We start from the raw sequence: 22439 nt of genomic DNA, 5'->3' as shown, positions 1-22439 counted from the left end.
TAGCATCATTCAAAATAGACTTTAAAAGGTAACTGAAAGTGCAATATGCTCAATATTTTGGCATGGAATTTGCTGTAAAATATTATTTGGATTCTCCAAGTTTTTATCACGTGCTATCTGCTGTTGCTAATCAGAAAAAATGGCAGGACATGTGCATATTAAAAACCTACTGTAATAGATATGAGTAAAAGCTGCTCAATAAAAATTTATGAAAATATAAGTAAAGATATTCTGACCATTACATTTCACATGTCAGGAAAGGTATATCACTTACTTAAATGTAGTTCAATGTCTTTGACTTTAGGTCTTATTTTAATTGTGAGAGAGGGCACATACTTTATCCTTATGAAGAAAGGGGCTCTGAGAAAGGAGAGTGTATATCTCATTGTTACTTAAGTTGATCTTCCTTACAGTAAGAAGCATAAGTGAGGATATAAAAAGTATAACACATTTTGCAAAGAGAAGAAGGAAAGTCTGAAAGGGATTTTTTTAGTATAAGAAGAGCATAAAATCAATATGTCATGAACTGGAAGTCAGTTTAATAATGCAAAATGTGAACAATGCAAATCTGCTTAAAATATTGAGATTTTTTATTCAATTAATATTTGAGATTGCTGAAGATCATATTGTAGTTATCTGTAGAGGTCAGATTGAATTATGAAAAAATGACAAGTATTTTACAGATTAATAATAAAAAAGTGTGCTGGGCTTAAGGTAAGAATGTCATACTTTTCTCGTAAGTGGAATAGTTTCCATGAGTAAAATAATACACATTTCAGGAAGACACTCACAATTAAAAAGAAACACCTTTCTTACCAATGACAGATGTAGACTATTTTCTACCATCCATCAATTAAAACAAATGGAGGTGGAGGATAGTTTTTATCTCTAAGGAGAAGTAAACTGATACAGGATTGTAGTGATTGTAGTATTTCATCAATGTAATCCGCAAAATGATAAATTATGACGTCTATGTTATCTTTGACTCAAATGGGCATTTTTTATCAGTCCAAATATCTTAACAGTTAACCCTACATATTTGGAGGAATCAACAGATAATATTAGGAAATGTTGATCGCAGAATTTTTTTATATATGAAATGGATTGACTTTCATGTGATTAAATATCTTGCAGGTAATAAAGTGTTATTAAAATAATGTTTCTAGAAAATATTTTTAGAAGTATACTATAAAAGCATAGTATCTGAATTAAAGCTTCTATCCTAATGATGTCATTTCTAGAAATGATTGCAATCTCTTAGAAAAGTGAGATAATAAAACAAGAGTTGTGTTAAATTCCTTTGTGTAGTCTCACTATTTGTGATCTATACAATAGTTGTCTTGAAATTTTTCCCTCAGGAATAAATTTTTTAAATAAAAATAAAAATTAACTGGGTTTCATAAGTAGTGAAATTGATTTTTCATACGTAAAACAAAGTAACACGATCGTTCTTGAAGTTGGAAAAAGGAAATCCTGAGATATGCCTTTATAATAATTAGCCTTGGTTTCTTCAGGCTGGGGAATTGTTAAAAAGAGCACATTTTTCTTTACAGCTTTTGATTTCTTGGTAGATATCATTATTAGTTTTACTTTTAATAATTTCGATCTAATTAAGAGACTAAAATCTATGCATCCAAATGGATGAATTTGGTTATATTTGGCTAAGTGCCATTCAGACAGATTATAATAAGCAGCTGAGACAAAGGGAAATATGCACACCATTAACTAGTCACAAACTCAAGTTGTGTTGAATAAAACCTGCACATGATAAAGGGTTCTTTGCTGCATTTGAGGAATTTTGATATATATAATAAAATTGTAGCAAATATATAATGTCATACAAGAGATTTCTGAATGATAGTATTTTGCTAATTTGTCAGTTTTCTAAAAAAACAATTTTAAAAGTAGATATTAATATTTTAAAGTATTGTAATACATTGATTCTCTAATCAAGTTTTACAAATAAAACTCATTGCCACAGGCTTACTAGTTTATTTTCCTATCTGCTTTTCTTGAAACAATGGTTTAAATATTACATGCTGTGTGATTTTTGAATTGAATACAAACATTTTCATATTTGGCATTTTATTTTGGGGAAATGAATACAAGTGGATGATGATTTCACTATTAAGATAGCCTAAATATAAAGTGGGAAATTTTGTAATATGGGTAAGAAAGGACATAATCAACTGTTATTTTAGACTTCTAGGACTATTTTAGGTGAAATGAATTTATTTGCTAATGAGCAGTATAGATATTATTATACATGGCTTAATAGTCTTTAATTGTTGCAAGTTCTGCTAAACTTATTATTTTCCCTTTTTATAAAAATATATGTTTGCTATAGTATATATTGCATCAGCATGTGAATGGACATTTTTAAACATGTGATATTTTTCCTGTCAAAAAGCTTATTACTGAAATATGATCCAGCATGCTGATTTGCCATGTACATTTGATTGTCTATTGAAAGCAATTTATTTATAAAGATGAATCATACTTTTATAACTACTTATTTATAGTTTTGTGGCTTATGTACAGTATTATATATAACACTGCAATAAATAACGAACTCTGTAAAATGTTGCTCCCTTATATCTCATTTTGAAAAGATGGTAAAAGATTTCGCATTATGAATATCAACATGTTGTGGAATGCTTTTGCATTTCAGAGGACTCTTGGCATTTTCTTCCCTTGTTTTGTAGGTGCTCTAAGTTGAACATCAACACTTAAAATGTCAACTGAGTTATCAAAAATTCTGCCATGTGTCCATATGCATATGCATTAAATGGTAATTTAAGCGATGTGTTGTGCACTTAGTCTATAAAAGTTATAATCTCAGTGGAGACTATAGACATAAGCAAACATGTAAAAAGAAACACTAATACACTAGCAAACAGACATTAAACAAAATGAAATATTTATTGTATGTGCAAACGATACAAGCAACCTGAATGATGTCCCGCTACCAGGATGAAGCTGAGCTAAGAGCCCTGTATTCTCAGGTGACTGTTGGCCACGGTAGGAATCTACCTAACTCTTTCAAAGATAATTATTTGTGCTACTAAAGGTTCCTCATGTAGTTTCAAAATACAAATGTCATTTATTTATTTATTTATTTATTTATTTATTTATTTATTGCTGATTGACTGATAGCCTTTTAAAAAAAATTTTGCAGTGGGAAGAAATCAGTGGTTTGGATGAGAACTACACCCCAATACGAACGTACCAGGTGTGCCAGGTCATGGAACCCAACCAAAACAACTGGCTGCGGACTAACTGGATTTCGAAAGGCAACGCACAAAGGATTTTTGTAGAATTGAAATTTACCCTGAGGGATTGTAACAGTCTTCCTGGAGTCCTGGGAACTTGCAAGGAAACCTTTAATTTGTACTATTATGAAACAGACTACGACACTGGCAGGAATATAAGAGAAAATCTCTATGTAAAAATAGACACCATTGCTGCCGATGAAAGTTTTACCCAAGGTGACCTTGGTGAAAGAAAGATGAAGCTTAACACTGAGGTGAGAGAGATTGGACCTTTGTCCAAAAAGGGATTCTATCTTGCCTTTCAGGATGTAGGGGCTTGCATAGCTTTGGTTTCTGTCAAAGTATACTACAAGAAGTGCTGGTCCATTATTGAGAATTTAGCTATCTTTCCAGATACAGTGACTGGTTCAGAATTTTCCTCTTTAGTCGAGGTTCGAGGGACATGTGTCAGCAGTGCAGAGGAAGAGGCGGAAAACTCCCCCAGGATGCACTGCAGTGCAGAAGGAGAATGGTTAGTGCCCATTGGAAAGTGTATCTGCAAAGCAGGCTACCAGCAAAAAGGGGACACTTGTGAACGTAAGTAATCTGTGCTATTAAAATTCCACTTTGCATTTTTTTTCTATTTCAATATCAGATATATTGAGTAATGATAGTTATTTTAACAAGCAAGTCTGTGCTACCCCAGCATTCCGATCCAGCCGATCTTAAGCGAAGTCACTGTTGAACTCTCAAAGTTTCTCCACAGTGATAACTGCATGAATGATATACAATGAATATTGGCAATAATGAGGTTTGCTACTAAGATTTAATTTGCCCTATGTTTGACCTAGAAGTTGACAGTTGCACATTGGTCCACGAGATTTAAGAAAGAAGAGTGAACAGAGTGAGGTGTGATGTAAATCAGGATTCAGTGATAGGGGATTCCTCCTATTGTGAAATCTGTATTCTCTGGACTTGTAAATCACATAAAAAAAGGAGATTTCAGGGGTCTGCTAACAAGAGCTCTCTGGACAGGGCACTTTAAAATATATTTCTAAACTTTCAGAATTTTCTTAATAACTACTAAAACTTTGGTACAAAAATCATCAAATTTCACTTGATAAATCTCTGAGGTTACTTCTGCCAAAGCCATCTTTCTTTTCTGGACTAAATAATAAAATGAATGCTTTTCTGGTAAGTCATGTTATCGTGGACCACCTTTTTTGTGGAAGTGGGCCAAAGCAAAGCTTTAGTTATTCTAATACATCAGTTGGACATTCCCTATGTTTTAAAACAATAAGAGCATAGGAATCAGTGAAACTTTTCCTTTATTTGGCAAAACAGGATTTTTTTCTTATATAGTATTTTGTAGTCATTATAATTGCCCAGTATTTTTCTATTTAAAACTATGTCACATTGACCTTCAAAATTGATAGATATTTTTCTATTTGTGGATATCCCAAAATATTCTATAATAAGGTTATATTATTTATATATGATTTAATTTATAAGTTATAGAACAAAATACATTCCCAAAATAACTTTTATATACTCTTTGTACTTCAAAGCCAGCAACATAGTTTAAATAATTGCAAATCCTAATTTAGAGGGGACTGGAGCTAACAGTAGTAACTTACTATTTAGAAATACTCTTCCATCTGCTTTGTATATACTAGTTTATTTAATGAGGTAGATTTCATTATCATATATGTTTTATAGGACAAAAATATTGGCACTATCAAGGGTAAACTGCTTGCTTGTCGTTACTTTAGGAAATAATATCTGTCTTAGCTTAGAATCAAATTCAGGGCATTCTGATTCCTGAGCTTGGGCTTTTAACTACAATATTGACCTGGTTTCTGCACAAAGCAAAGAGAATCCTGGCAAATACTCTGAACTGAACTCACATGTCTTGGTCTTATTAATTTGGTAAATGAAACCTTACTTTCTTATAAAATTCTCTTTCTTACAGAATAGTTAAAGAAAAAATGGTCTTAAAAAAATATTTAGGGATGCCTGGGTGGCTCAGTGGTTGAGTGTCTGCCATCAGCTCAGGGCGTGATCCTAGACTCTGGGAATCGAGTCCCACATCAGGCTCCCTGCATGGAGCCTGCTTCTCTCTCTGCCTATGTCTCTGCCTCTCTCTCTGTGTGTCTCTCAGGAATAAATAAATGAAATCTTAAAAAAAAAATATTTAGATCTGTGTTGCCCAACATGGTAACTAGGAGCCACCCACACATGGCTCTTAGGGTCTAAAAATTGGCTATTCTAAATTGAGATGTACTATAAGTAAAATTTGCAAACTGAATTTCAGTGGCTTAGTAGGAAAAAAAAAAAGAATGTGACATATCATTAATAATTTTTATACTGCTTACATGTTGAAAGAATCATACTTTAGATAGACCGGGTTAAATAAATTATAATATTAAAAATAATTTTAATTGTTTCTTTTCTTTTTAATGTGGGTTTTAGAAATTTAAAAATTACTTATATACTTATATATTATATTGTCCAATATATACGTTATAAGTCAAGTAAATTGTTTATCACATAACTTTCTTAATTATATATATATATATATATTGGACAATATATTGGACAATATATTACATTCTCCAACTAAATAGTTAAATAAACTATATAGATAGAGTAACAGAGCAAATATACTTTTCTATCCTGATTGAAGAGTTAAATACTTAATGTGGAGTGGATGGCTGCTAGCATGTAAAGTACTGAGGACCCGGCACTCAATTATCATCCATGCTATAACTAATGTTGTGAAGTGAACTCTGGGCAAAACAAACAGATGCTATAGGTTCAGGTTCTATAGGCCAGTTTAGCAACTTCCTTTGACACCCCTGTGAAGGAGTAAAACCTGTCCTACCCAACTGTCGTCTTACCCTATCCCTTATGCTGGTAGAATTTCTTATTGAGTAGATCACCCTGCAGGTTCCATATATGTGGAAATAAAAAACTATTGAAAATTTATCAGTACTCGTAGGTGGAATCCTATACCACTGGGGAAGTGTCGAAATCTTCTTAGTGAACTAATCAATTCAATGAAAGGCAATATTCTATTGACTGAAAGTTAACAACAATTACTTATAATAAGAAAATTTAAGGTAATACTATTACACGATAGCTGTAAAAACAGCCAGTTTGAATAGTATGTTGATTTTTGATTGATGTGAAAGTGGAATTTAAACTTCCGCACTATTAAAAATGGGAAACATAGTAGATAAAGTGAGAATATATATAAAAATGCCCAAATAAATCTGTCTAAGAAAAGTCTAGGAAATAACGTAAAAAGTTCCTCCTGCCCTTTTAAGGCTTAAAGATTTTTAAAGAAAATTATTGTATTTTTTTGTATTATTTTGTGTAATTTAATCTAAATGATTTTTGCATTTATTAAAAACAAACAGGAACCATTTGATTTTTATACTTACAAATATAGAACTTAGTAAGAAAAACAGTCTTTAACTACAATAGAGACATTTACTGTGAAGAAAACACTCTCAATTTCTTCCAAATCAGCAAAATAATCTCATTAAATGCGGTACTATTAAAATTATCCACATTTATTTATTTCAATTTCAAGAATTGGGACCACATTAGTGTACCAAAATCATTGTTACCTGCAAACCACACTCAGGTAGTTAAAAATAAAGTACAATGACTTCTCTGTCATATGCATTAACCCTGCATTGAAATAGATGGAATTAACTATTAAAAAGAGTTTGTTAAAAAAAAAAAACTGTAATTAGTCAAGATGCCTCCTTTATGGTTCAACTGAAAGAGTATGCGTGCACTGTTATAAGTCAAGTAAATTGTTTATCACATAACTTTCTTAATTTTTAACCTTGGTGATGTTGACAAAGGAATTAAAGACCTTATACTTAACTCTGGCACTATGTTCATTTGCAAAAACACTTCCCTCTTTGGCATAAGTCCAGTGCATTGCTGTGAGAGTACTTGCCTCTGGAATCAATCCAGGCCTGCCTTTATAGTATTTCTCCTGTTTCCTTTCAATGATCCTGTTAAGAGTTTGAAAACAAATTCCAGTCCCATATTGAGGAAAACTGAAGTGTTTGGGAGAGGATGCTAGTGAGTCTCTAGCCAAATGAGGGTGGTTAGCCACTTAAAGGCAAGTTTATCAAGGCACTTGGTAGAGAGGAAGTTCATGGTGATATTTCTTAGAGTATAATTTGAAATATGAATAAGTGTGAAAACTGATCACAGTTTTGATTAATTGATATGAGCTTTTTTTCTTCATGATTTTGAAAAAATTACTCAGTTTTGAGAGCCAAATGTTTCTCAAGTCGGCTAATCTATGGGGAACTTCTAATTCTTTATGATAATGCTTTAATGAAGACATCTCTTCAGTCATTTAAAAATATATAATTCCAGTTGGTTAGCAAGCTTTTATTGTCAAAAGTCATTTAAAAAATTACTATGTGTTGTCGTAGCTTCTATGCGCATTAGCAGGTTATATTATATTTACATATATAAATTTATTCAGAAGATTAATAAAATTGTATTCTGAAATATATTTTGAAAATTTTGGAACTTTTGAATAATTTTAATTAAAAAAATGAAAGTAGAATTAAAAAAGTAGAATAGTATTTGTAAAGTGTGGAACTTATTAATATTATAACTTGGGTTTCTATGGGTGATTTTCAGTTTACACTAAATCATGTTCATTTTATCGATTAATCCTTACCACATCACTAAGAGATGGAAAGTATTATTTTTTCACTCACTCAATATATGAAGAAACTGAAACTCAAGGATATTAGTATGTAAGAAAATTGGGTAAGAATCCAATATCCTGTTTACCAATTTAAGCCTTTTTTCCCCACTATACTACACTGTGTCCTAAAATTTGTCCTGGATTTTAACCAATGGATCCTAGTTACTGAAGAAATGATGAAACTTTATTCTAACTAAGGTGACTCTATCCCTCAGTTGCCTGGGGTAATTGTTCTGTTAATATTGCCTCTCTTTGCTTTCCAAAGTGTTCAGATTTAGATGGTAAAATATATGGTCTCCCTAACGGTATAAAGTCCAAGAATGTTACACAGTTCATATGCACATATATCAGATCATAAAGATATGATATACTTGCATTATTTTTATTGCTTAATTTTGATTTTCTGAATTAAAACAAAAATTCAGGAATTTCTTTTTTGATGATGTTAATGTAAAGGAGAACTCAAATAATTTTCGATTCCTAATTTTTATTATAAGGGGTTTCCCTAATAATTGCTTCTTAATACTTTATATTAATATATTAACAGGTATGTCATTATTTTATTAGCATACAATTAATGGACATATCTATAGTTAAGTAAATGAAAACGTTTATTCAATTTGAAAGCATTGATAATATTAAAATCTGTGTTGATTAGATTTTTGAAGACCATGTTTTTTTTTTAAGTAGCATATAATTTGTACCATCACTTTTTATGATAACAAGTGAGTCTTTATAAGATATCTTGTTTATAATTAAATATAAATAGAAAAGTAAGTTAAAGTACAGGGTTAAGAGCTCAGATGTAGAGTCACAGAGTTTTCAAATTCTCTACAACATACCAAGTGTATAAACTAGGACAATCTCACTAAGTCTTAATTTCCTTTAGTATTAAATGGGGCTAATAAGAAGAGTACTCCTGCATAGGGTTCTTGTTAGAATTGAATGAAATAATGCATGTAAAAACCCTAAGAATAGTATCTGGGACATAGCAAATAATCAATGAATGCTTGCTATTACCTTGCTATTAATAATGCAACAAGGAGTTTGCTAAGTAAAGAAATCTTATGGCAATGACTAAATGAGGCTAGATCTCACGGGCCACAAATGGTTAAATACCCTTTAAGACAGTAATCTCATCCTTGGTAATTTTTTGGAGAAGATATTTCAAAGAAAATAATTTTTTACATAACCTTTTCTTTCTCCAGCAATGTATATGATTTGAAATATTGGAAATAACCTAAATGTCTGAAGTTAAGTGCATCACCTTGAATGAAATTAGTCCTTAAAATATCAGCAATGTGATATAGGAATTTTAAATTGCTCTCTATTAATAATTTTGAATGAAGGACGCCCGGGTAGCTCAGCGGTTGAGCTCAGGGCATGATCCAAGGGCCCTGGGATCGAGTTCCTCATTGGGTTCCCCACAGGGAGCCTTCTTCTCCCTCTGCTTATGTCCCTGCCTCTCTTTCTGTGTGTCTCTCATGAATAAATAAATGGAATCTTAAAAAATATAATTTTGAATGAAAAATAAAGGATAAAATTTTGCAGACATTGATATTAGAATGTGCAAGATATGCATGGGGAAAGAATAGATGCAAGCATAAATAATGCAATTTATGTACTGGTGGGATCACGGGTGATCTTTTGTTCTCTGAGTTTTTAAGTTATCTTGAACATTGATCTTTTTTTTAACAATTATAAGTTATGCGTAACCTGGTATTTCATATAACAACAGCTTGAATTGTATCTTGAATATATGTGTTTTAAAATTAAGTTAGCATCTGTGTAAAATACAGGGCTCAGGTGATGGAGTAGTAAGCAGAAGACATAGTTTAAATAATTTAAAAGAAGGAGATTCAAAAAAAAAGAAGGAGATTCAAGGCCTTCAACAAAAGCAGGTCATAGATTTTGGGTGCTTTCTAGTTATTAATAGATAGCAAGAGATTAAGTGTTTTCACCATATATTAATTCATTTAGTCTCAGAGGGATGTTACTATTTAATCCAGTAGGTAGGTACTATTATCACCCTGTTTAAAGTACAAAAAAATACTCCTACTGAAGTATCACATTATTTATCTATACTATATATATTGAGATATGTGTATAAGATGTGTATATGTGCATTTACATATACATATGATATGTAGATGCAAATTCACACACACACACACATTTTTATGTAAGGAAACCAAAGCACGGTGAGAAGTGGGTTACGTGCCCACAATCCACATAGAGTGGTAGACTGCTATTTACTCAAAGTGGTCTGGCTCAGGAATCCTTGCCCCTACCCAATGCAGAGCTCACATCTTTAGAGATGGGCATTTTATCTATCACAGTCTTTTATAAACATAAACGGTCTTTCTAAATCTCGAAAGTTGCTACAACTCTGAACATTTTCTTTTATTTATAATTTCAAAATACTTCTATCTCTGTCTTTCCCCACATCCTAAATATTTCATCAGTTTTGCCATTATATTTCCTCTCCCAGTTTTTTTTTTCATGTGGCAGTCAGAATGCAGCTTTGTCAAACACAACACACACATTACTTTATTAATCAGAAGGTTTCAAGCTCCTCATTACCAATAAAAATTTTTGTTGTTTTCTAGGCTGGCATTTAAGTCCCTTCAACTTGAATCTCCTTTTCTCTTTTTCTGTCACATATGTATCATACTCAGAGCCCCTGTTCCCCGGCCTGGTACTGATCTGTCATTCTACCGTAAGTACACTCATGGATATTTTTATGATGCCCTATTACTTAACATTTGGCCCCACATACACAGAAAAAATAAAACCCATCAGGGCCTCTCACAGTTATTGTATCTTAATCCTGCACATTCCCAAAGTCTTCAATGACCTTTCTCTTCCAGATTCTGATAGCAGTTACTGGTAGTAACACTCTCTGGGTACTTAACATGCCTTGCTTCTACCTGCAGTGCTAGCTAGCTTGTGCCAGCAGGTTGAAATTTTGCCTTTCCTTACAATTTCAAGTTAAATGCATCTTATTCCCTTTTAGATCACCTCTTTTTGTGGATACTTATAAATACTTTGCACTTTCCCTGTGGGAATCAGCATAGGAAATCTGATTTTAATCTTTATTTGTCATTCCTTTTATAGCTTCTAAGCTCCTTAACAATCAAAACTTAAGGTTTTTTCCTACCAGCCATCGTACCCACCTAAGTACAGTTCTCATACCACCTTAGTCCTCCAGTAAATGTTTTTCAACTTTCTTAAAGAATTAATCATACACTGCCCACTTCCAAGGCAAATATTTTTTAAATTTCATATTCATATAACTATTTAATTTCTTGCCATATATGGCTAGCTTCTGTTATTAGCCTTAAACCTGATGAGTATGAGAACCCTTTATTCTGTTTTGTTCTCCTTATAGCATATAGCAAGATGATATGCTAATCATTAGAAAACCTGGATGGGAGTCTGCTTCAGATATGGAATTTATTTCTGTGAATAATAAAACTATTTTTCTTTGTTCATTGTCATATTTTCATTCTCTGTGTCTTTGTGTCTTTCTTTCAATTTCTACTTCTCCCTCCTCTGATGGATTGAAAGCTAGTCCTGTTACTAATATCTGTGTTTTGAGAAATATTTAGTTCCAAGAGCTTGGTAACATTTTCTTAAATAAGAAGGACTTGGAAAAAAAAAAGAAAAAAAAAAAAAAGAAGGACTTGGGGCATGTGGGTGGTTTGGTCAGAAGAGCATGCAAATCTTGATCTCGAAGTTATGACTTTGAGCCCCACATTGGGTATAGATATTACTAAAAGAAAATAAATAGACTTAAAAAAAAAAGAAACTCTTGAAGTATATTTATGTTGATCTTACATGGGAAAGTGATTTTTATAAGATTATTTTGCTTCCAAATTATATACTATAAATACTATCTTGAATTGCCAAACAAAATGAAATAATAGAAACAAACCTGAAAAATCAACCCCTAAGCTAATATTATACTCTGTTCTACAAATCAGGAATTATATAAATTGGATATCATGTCCATATATATTTCTATTTGAGTTATAACTACATTACAGATTTTTTATACTCTTCATTTACTCTCAGAAGCTCGTGATACTTGTTTAAGGCATTTTTGAACAGGTAATGTATGTAGATCTGTAATGAGTGCCATACCTGTGCTCCTGTCTCACAGGGCCTTTTTCTAGTGTACCTACTGTTAGCATTTTTTTCTGTCCTTTACAGAGATATGTGCTCATTAGTCTTTAAAAATACATATAAATATCATGATCATAGTTAAATTAGAATCATACTATAATTTCCTACCAGGACATTGTAGACTTCACTTAAAATTATACTGCTTTTTACTAATCTTCATTCATCTTTGTATGTACCCACTGTGCATTGAACATGGTAACTACTCACTACAGAAAGGACAGGAAGAAGGAAGATCTGAAGTGAGGGAAAATTAAGGGAGCAAGGAAATATGAAATTAATGTATAGAATTTATACATTTCTATGATTTATATGACTTCAGAACCTTTCTAATTGTCCTAACTTTGGCAAGTATATGGTCAATCTTTTATATTTCAGTGGAAGCTTAAATTGTCGTTAATTTCTGGCAGGCAGTGTCATAATGCAAATCAATACCTGATAATTTTATATTTGGTTTGATTTCTGTATCGAACTTCTAGCCATTTCCTCTAAGATTATTATCACTATAATTACAACCCACAAAAGATTTTCTTTATGATGATATTGTATAGAATATAGTTATTTTGTGCAAATAATATTTTTTTTTCATGGGAGAAATTTGACCTAGCTATACTTTTGATATTTCCCTCTGTGTATAAAAATCTGATGCATGATTCAGAGAGGAACATTTCAGAAAGTCTCTTTATTCTAATTTCCCTCACATTTAATAGAATTTAGTTATCCCATCATCTGCAAAATACCTTAGTAATTTAGTTTATGGAGGCATGTCTTTATTAGGATAGTCATGTCGTGTTATTATGTGAAAAGTAGGTTTTGTGCCTATATAATTTGAGGTTTTAAAAAATCTGATAACAAAAGCAGTTCAGCTTTGAGTTTAGGTCAGACTAATGAATTATAAACATAACTTTTTGCTTTCTACCTGTGATATCAACTTTGTTAAAGATTGTAACATCTGTGTATATATATCATAGTATTTTCCCCATCTAACAGCTTGTCACGGGAACACAGAATAAGATAAACCTTAGTTGAAGTAAATGTGTATTTTTTCTTTCAAATTCTGTGGTCTTATGAACAAGTATGGAAGGTTTATTATTCGGTTTACTTTGTTTAGTCTGGGGTCAATGAATGATACAGAAAACCAGGGAAAATATATTCTATATATTTCACATAGGGGTGTGAAAATATTTTTCAAGGTTATGTTTTTTGTGTTGTGAGTTTTGAATTTTTTCATTTGAAATGAAAAAATTACTGTTGATGATAATATCTCTTGCTTCTAAGAGAAAACCAGGAGGCTTTGAATGGACACATACTGTGTTTTATATTTAGGTTCAACTAGAACCTAGTGTAGCTTCTCACTTAGGATATTAGCTTCTGACCTGCACTGAAGCCATTAACACTAAATTACAGCCTTTTATTGAAAACCTAGATTTGGTGAAGGGAACACCATGATGGTTTTATTAATAAAATAGACAATCGGATATAATTATTATCTGCATATTTTGCATTTTTCACTTATTAGAGTTGGTTAACAATCTATTATGTTAGTATTACCTACTTTGCTTTTTAAGAACATTCTATAACAGAGTAGGATAAGAGAGGGATTAAGGATGGGAGCGGAAGGTATGGAGGGATAGAATATATCTAAAGAATCACTAGATATAATAAAAGTTTATTCTAAGAAAAAGAAGCTGAATATTAGTCACTTTACTATACTATTCTGTATTTTCCAGTGATTTTTATGTTCTGTGTTTATTTAGTAGTTTACCATTATTAGCTAAACTGGTTCCTGTATAGACAATGACATCTAATGGCATTAACTTACCTAATGACATTAACGAATGACCTTAATTTAAACTAGTAGAATGCTCAAATAAATAAACCTGATTGATTTTAAAACCATTTCTTCATATCTATTACATTTCACAGGCAAAATAACTTATACTACAGAGTGCTCCTATTTCACTTGACCTTTTCCTATAAAGTACTTTTATCCTTGAAAATAGATGTGAGATAGGACAGGCACCTTACTACTCAAATATATAAATTCATTATAACAGAACTGTTCTGTGGACATTCTTGCACTCCTTGAGGGTATAATCCTTTCCAAGACAATTAGAATCATCAATTCTTGGAGTTTGAGTGTACCTTAAAGATTATAAAAAATAAATTAGAGGGTTTCTCTCTCTCTCTCTCTCTCTCTCTCTCTTTTTTTTTTTTTAATAAGTGGGACAACTAAAGACCTCATTTATAGTTCTAACAGTTCATTCATGGCAGATCCCAAAGTGAAATCAGAACTTACTCTTTCCTTTTTTTTTTTTCTAAGTTGACATTACAGACAACACATACATATGCACACACATACGTATATATGTATGTATACAGATACATGCACACACACACATGCCCATTAACTGCTCACCTCTACCTGCCTCAAGGGTAAAAAAGCATAAGTCAATATAAGGGAACAAAAAATTAAGTTTATTTTTTCCTTGACCCATTTTTAGATTTCTAAATTGCTCTGCACTAATATTTTAATTTGTAAGTGCTGAATAGTTAAGTCTTCCTTCTCTGTGGAAATCTCAGTTGACTTTTACAAGGAGGCTGAAAACTCTTACAGGATATTCTTGGATTACTGCATATTCAAAAAAGAAAAAAAAAAACAAAAGCTACTTCAGCAATGTCATTAAATTTTCCTTCACAAAGAGTAACATAAACTAACGTTACTTCTTTATTTTTAAGTAGGTTGTTTCAGGTTTCCTCTGCCATTTAAGAAAGCAAAGTCCTATTTTTTTTCTTTCTTTTGCTTTTTTTTTTTTTAAATGTTCAATTCTTTTATTTTACCAGCTCTTAGGAAGGTGAATTTTTAGCAATTAACACGTTTTGGATATTGTGACAATTGTATATAAATGTGCTTCAACACCGGATAGTGGACACCTCTTACATTACCAGAAACCTAGAATTTGGAAGGAAGTAGAGACTCTGCCATTTAACCTAGATTTCTGACTGGATGTCTTCTGAGAAACCTTCAGACCTTAGCCCCTTGGACCCTGCAAGGGCAGAGGGACAGTCAGACTTTTGCAAAATCTGTTTCTCAAACTGACCTTTAAAATTAAAACATACTAAGCTTAGGCATTCAAGTTGTGAGCTGGAGCTGGGAAAACATGTGGCTCCAAGCTTAATATGTTGAGATAGTATTTTAGTTTGCAAACGAAACCTGATAGGAACTTTTAAAGTTTGCTATTTCAGCCATGCTCCTTGCTGTTTCTCATGTTTATTCTGCACAAACGTTATGTACAAGAATACTGTGTTATTCAAGGCTGAACATAATGGTTTGATCATTTTACTGCTTCTTAACTTTTTCCAATATAACAACATTGCTGTTCACTTCAAATTTCAAACAGCTCTCTTGTTGATTTTCAAGATTATCTACGAGGCTATCCCAGTATGTATAGCCATCTTTCTTTCTAATATCCTTCCTCTTTCAATGTGGTAAAGTAGATGTTCTTTCCCATCTCCACTTCCCTCTATTTTCTTCCTTTTTTCCCCTCCACATCTTTTCCCACAGTGTTGTAGACTTTGGCAATAGCTTTTCATTTACTTTTTAGAAAATTCTATGCTATTCCCTGGATTGAAACTTTTCAGGGCAAACCTCCCCATCTACCAAGTGCATTAAAATAGTGAAGGTATTACCCACTCTGTGTTTTCACTTCTTGAATCTATGCATATAGTTGGCAACATTATGTCTTTTTGCCTTCCTTATGTGACAGTGATTTCACATATTATGATTTCATGCTATGCATATCAATTCAAACATATTAAACCTTATTAAAAACTATTATTCATTATTGTTGCAAAATTTTAATCTGATGGTGGCATACCTTTGTGTTTTGAACTACTCTCTATCCTTTTATGTTTTGAATAGAAATCTTAATTAGATATAAAAGGAAGTCTATTTTTTAGACCTTTTCAAATCATCAATAGTGTTCATTATTTACAAAAATTTATAAAATTAAGCTTTTAATATTAAATTGAGAAGAGAGTTTCATAATGGGAAGGTAAAATGGTCAATTTAAAAATAAAAAAAATCACAACTCATAATATGTGGCAAATCTTTTATAATTTGAATTCTAACTTTTTTTTTTTTTTTTTTTTTTTTACTAAGCTAAGAAAATAAACTATACTTTGATCAATGCTGGAGGTTATCATCCCTTTTGTAATGTTTGGACGATGACTATATAATTCTAGAATTATCATGTCAGTGTCAAAAAGGAATTTAGTCAAGTATATATGAATGTTTAATTAAAGTCCTTAATTCTTATTTTTCAAAAAGCTATAACAGTTTTGTTATGGTATGAGAAAGGGAGATGGGGACTTAACAACAAAGGAGGGTTAGCAATAACTTAATAGTTTTTCCCACCAGGAAGGAAGATTAAGGGTGAATACAAAGACGAGCAAGGTTAGGATACTGCCACAACTTCTTCTGATCTTTAGTTTTTTAAAGATTTTCTGTCATCAAATACTCTATTGTAGAGACAACAAACTACGTGTTAGGTCCGTAAAAGACAGCATAAATATTCAGGGGCCTGTGAATACAGCTCATTGAAGCTTATATGATACAAGCTGCGACAAGGTTGACTTGTTGAAAAGCAAAATACAAATGTATACCAGAGTTCACATTAAGCACATCTTTTATTGCAGCCACTTGCTTTTGTTTTTGCTTGTGTATTTTTTTTTTTACCATTGCCTAATGGATTAGATGAGAAACAAACACCCCCCCCAACAAAAAAACAAATCTGCTTTTGCATATAGGGTAATCTATACTGACAATAATATACATCGTATTCATATAAACCTAAAGGGCATACTTATTTATTATTCATTAATGTCAATAGATAACTGACTGTCACTGGCAGTCAGAGTGGATTCTGACAGAATGTTGACATTGATTGACGGACATGCTCCTGAGGATCTTCATAGGCTGACTGCTTGGGTCAGTTGAACACATAAAACCATCCTGGACCCAGATTGGGCATGAGGAATCTTACTGGTATTTTTATTTTTAAAAAACATTGCATAGTCTGAAGAACTCATCGGGTCTTAATATTAATCTTAGTTGTTTAGTGCCATAATTATCAAATTAAAGTAGTAACTGATTTGATTTTTTAAAAAAATCAGGTTCCTGATCCTTCTGGCTCACATCCTAGAGGCAGAATGTTGACTTTGTTCATTCTCTCCTCTAGAAAAAGAAGTGAAAAAAATATGTATATATATAGAGAGAGGGGCTGATAGTTGCTTCATGCATACATACTTGAAATTATTGGCATTGTATTGAGGGAATACTATTAAATTTAGAGAATAAAAGCTAAAAGTCACTGATGTACAGTCTATATGATATTAAAAATAAAAGGAAGCTGTGTTCTTGAAATTTTTTTCCTTGAATGGTCTCAACACTATATTTTTAAGTGGATTCCTCAGCTTTGATAAGTATACTTATTTTAATGAGAGTTGTTAATAATTTATCTAGAACAAAATGTTTGGCTATGGAGATTTTAATTAATAGTTACTTTCAACTCTAATTTGCTAATTTTCTCAATTTGTATGAAAGCATTAACACTAAAAATAATAGGCAGAATTTCAGAATCCTTTAATAGAGGCTTAATATTTTTATTTCAGAGTACACGAAAATGATCACATTATATTTTGTCTGCAGTTTAAAAAAAGGGTTAACTTGAGATACAATTGGTATATCCTTATCTTCATTTTTGTATAATTTATTTTTATTTTTAGTTCTCTCTTTTTGTACTGAGATCACTATATTTTACATACATATATATTTATTAGTTAACTGCAATTCCATCTATGCCAATATGTTAAATTATATTTTGCATGGAATAAATAATGGTGACAGTTACATATTATAATATTTTAGAGCGTCTGAGTTATCCACACATACTCAAAATAGTCATTTCTCGTAAAATGTGTTACATGTAAATCTGTTTGTAAGAACTTTTCATCATTTTAGCATATGTGTTTTAGAACATTTGAATTTGAGGTTAGGTAATTTCTTTCAGATTATTCAAATATCAATAACAAATCTCTAACATATTAAAATAGCTCACAGCCAGGATCTCAAAGCAACATGTAATTTATTATATCATTACAGCATCTTTGTTATATATTAAATATTTTTATATATATTTTTTAGTCAGAGAAGGCCATATTTCACAGTGTCAGCCAGTAGTACAAAGCAAAATGGAAAAATTATATGGAATAGAATCATATAGAATGAAAATCATATAGAATATTTTTGGGTATATTTGTTTTAAAATATGGTTGTCGGTAACTACTTACATAAAATGAAAAGTACTTTTTTTCCTACCTGCTGACTAGTTCCACATAACGTATTTTACATATATTAGTCATCAAATAGGCATGAGATTTTGACTTTCCATTTAGAAGTATACCATGAGATTATCTAAGGGTTAATTCCTTCAGACAGATGACATATCACTTTCATTAAAATGACATTGGGAAACTGAGATAAATAGTTCAACATTTTCTGTGCTGACATGATGTTTGCCTGTCTGACTGCATCCTTTCCAATAGACAGCAAAGACGCAATTACAAAAAAAGACATCTGTGCCAAGGTTTAGCTAGCCAAAAAGGGCAAGCTCTTGTGTTTAAAAGGTAGAGAATCCAATCGATGAAAATGTCTGGACCTGTTAGCACCAATAAAGCTGAAGGCCACTGGGAAGCTCAGAGAGGGTCTTTTGTTGTGGAGATAGAAAGAGACCCAAACTATGACACTTTAGGGGAGCAGGGTCAGCAAAGAAGATCATCCATCTTCTTCAGTGGCAGCTCTCTGTCAGATTCTAACCCGGCTCAGTAGAGGAACTAAGCCTCTCCTGTTGACACCAACTGATTCTCAGCCAAGTGTAAATGAAGCTAATATTCACTGACCTTATGCATAGCAAATGAAGCCCTGTGTGTCATTGGAGAAATAATGTTTTCTGACACTTCAAAAAGTGAATGATGGACAGAATGTGTGTGTGTGTGTGTGTGTGTGTGTGTGTGTGTTGGTCAAGTAAGCAAATATATATCCTTTCGCCCCTCCATATATTTTTAGTTGATTTTCACAATAGCCACAGATTTACCATTTAGACACCGATTTAGCTTTGTATTATTTTCATTTACATGTCATGACACTTTATATGCAGAGCTTGACTGTGCTGTAGACAAGCTCTTATTTGGCTTCTTTAGTCTTTGTGACAGTGCCTTGTCACAGGAAAAGAAGATTGAGTTTTCACTAATAAAATATGTAAATTTTCAGAAAATTCTGAGTTACTAGTTTGCATTTAAAACATAATGAAACAATATATTTCTTTGTGATTATAAAAAGTGGAATGGTCTCCTTAAAGACTAAGTCAGAAAGGCTAGATTTTGTTATTTTTACAGCATTGTCTAAAAGCACCTTTTTTCCTAGTTAGCAATTTATGTTGCAATCTAATAGTCTTTCTTTGTCTATAAATCAAGATTGTCATATATTTTGCTTACTGAGGATTACACTTTAAATTGTATAGTGTGCATTTTTCACTCTGAAGTATTTTTCATAGTACTTAAAAAATTCTCGCAAAAAGGAAGGTTAACATGTACCAGTGATCATAAATGTCCATTACATCAACAATACTAAGTAGCCTCTGTACTCTGTAAGTAAAACATTACCACTGACAAAAAAAGAAAAATAGCTGTGATAAATATAAAACAATGATTTTTTTTTAAAAATGTGGAATTTAAGGATTTAGGGAAAAGATAAAGCACAGCACTGGATTTTCAAAGAGTTCCACGGAAGGTGATTATCTGACATGGTGGATTCATGAGAATCACCAGGACAGATCTGCATCTAATTGACATCAATCATGTTTGAACTGAAAATAAACAGTTGTAAAATTTTTAGAATCTGTGTATTGATTGTTGTTCACCTCATCAGTCTTGTTTATTTGTACTTATTAAAGGAATGAACATGGTTTTTGTTCCACCAAACTTAAAAAGACACCATCTAATGAGTAAGAAATTTTCTTCTTCCTTCTTTTTTGACAAGTAACTAAGATCAGATGAGATCATAGACAAAGTTTTCTCCTGGCGGTGTGCCTGAACCTAATCATACAAAGACACTAAACATGTGTTTTGTCAATTCTTATTTTTCCCCACATTTGTCTGAATCTAAGCACTCTTCTAAGTAAAGTGATGCTCAAACACCAAAGCGAAGTTATCGTGTTGATATTACCTTCACTGAGTTCTGACAGCTCTTTCTCATTAGTTGGTTATCTTCTGCAAGATTTAACAATGATGTACATATAAGATGCAAGTATTAAAGTGGTAGTTTTGTTTATGAATTATATGCCACATCTACACATACAGGTGTTAAACTCAGTCTGTGAATCCATAATTTTCCAGGCAATACTCTGACAAAGAGTAACTTCCTAAATTATATTATTGTGCCTGGTCGTAGCAGTGATTATGATGGTGGTGGCAGTAAGGGTGATGGACTAAATTGAGCTGATTTTCACATCTGTTGAATTACATTAGTATGTGCAGAGGGTCTTTCAGATGAATCCAGTGACATAAATACACACACTCCAGGAACGACAGGAGTCTCCTATCCTGGATATAAGTTTGTTCTTAGTGATCGGTACAGTCTGTTCTCTTTGATAAAAATTTGTGAAAAGTTGTCTGGAGTACAGATACAATTTTGCTTATTTTTTTATTTTGTTGTATATTTTCTTGATTTCTTCAAAAACAAAGAGCTTCCAAAAGGGAAGAAAATAAGTATTGGTAAAAGGAAGTAGGTTTTGCTTCATGGAATCACTGGCTAATGGATTTAGCCAGGTGTTTGAATCTAAATTGAAAAGGCCAATTGTACTTTATGATCTGCAGAAGTCAGTTTGGATTAGTAACACTGAAGTTTAGAAACCAGTGTCATTTTATGCTGCTAAGTATCGACCCCTTTGCCCTGAGAGCTTACAGAGTTCAGTCCAGTTCAGTTCTGCAAGCCTAGTAGAGGGTGTTTTATATGCGAATCAGTGTATTATGGTATCATAAAGGTTTTTGGTAAGTTTCCAAGATCATCCCTTGTTGAATCATTTGAACCCGTGGAGTAATCTCACAGGACATCTTGGCTTATTCTTAGAGGCACTATTTTGGATGGGAAATTTTGAGACTAGGACAGTACTAAACATCTTTCATGTATGTATATAACAATCACTCATTGAGTTACCTCGTTCAAAATTATATTAGATACTATAGTCACATACAATATTGATTTATAGTTCAGATTTTTTTAGGCACCAAGCAATGCCTGAAATAATTGGGCTTCCTAGATTCTGATCTGAAAGCCATAATTGCTGAGGGCTATGATTTGAGAAAAGATACCAATAAGGGTTATTAGTAATGGCTAAATAAATGATGGCACGTCCGTATGAATTGTGATTTGTTAGAACAGGTCATAAAGTGAATTTCAGAGAGTTTTACATTCAATCAGAATGCAGGATCAAAGCATCCTTTTTCAGAGTTTATTTTAATTATTGCCATGCATTATTATTAAATGAGATATTTTGTCCTAACTAATGATGTTCTTCAGAGTAAGAGGTTGCTATAATTTAATAAGTTCACATGTATATTAAACAATCATTCCCAACAAAAATTTGATTCTATTTATTTTAAAAAATTGAAATATTTCAAGTAGCGTTCTTAATTTTGTATTTTATGCTTTATTTTTTAAGATCTTGCCTGGGAAATATATGATTTCAAAATAGGAATTACACTTGTTATTAAAATAATAAACGATGTTTATTTTGTAAAGGACAAGCTTCACATGCTTATATTTTTAAATATGAAAGAAATTACTATGCATTTAAATGTCCTCCCTGAAAGTTAGTCTTTTCCTTGGTAGTGACTTTACACACAGTGTCACAGTGCACTAAATGTTGCTTTCGTATCCTTAAGGTGCAATTTATGGAAAAATCAGGTAAATGGAGAGTAGCATTTAGTTTTAAGGACTTTTTTTATTTTTCTTGTTTAAAAAAGTACAGAAAAAAAAGAGACAGGTTATTTGCAGTCTTATCAATGGAAGAGAATCATCAGGTGAACAGTGACATCTCTAACCTGATCGCCATGAAAGTTATTTAATTCCTTTGTGTCCATCTGGAAGGAAAAATAAACCGGCATTTCCAATTCCCAGTCTGACATTTCCCATC

The 22439-nt window shown here is 32.0% G+C and overlaps 1 protein-coding gene across 5 annotated transcripts in view; it reads left to right on the top strand.

The window, feature by feature from the left end:
- Window positions 1–22439, top strand: part of EPHA7 (EPH receptor A7) — a 169210-nt gene that overhangs the window by 5290 nt on the left and 141481 nt on the right. For all 5 annotated transcript variants that reach the window (XM_055330832.1, XM_055330831.1, XM_055330830.1 and 2 more), the window contains exon 3: window positions 3179–3848. In XM_055330832.1, coding sequence (XP_055186807.1) covers window positions 3179–3848 — 670 coding nt within the window. The remainder of the gene's footprint in view (window positions 1–3178; window positions 3849–22439) is intronic.

Source organism: Nyctereutes procyonoides, unplaced genomic scaffold (genome assembly GCF_905146905.1).
Source record: "Nyctereutes procyonoides isolate TBG_1078 unplaced genomic scaffold, NYPRO_anot_genome, whole genome shotgun sequence".
NCBI classification, from domain to species: domain Eukaryota; kingdom Metazoa; phylum Chordata; class Mammalia; order Carnivora; family Canidae; genus Nyctereutes; species Nyctereutes procyonoides.
Note: the sequence above shows the minus strand (reverse complement) of the source record. Positions and strands in the feature narration are given on the sequence as shown.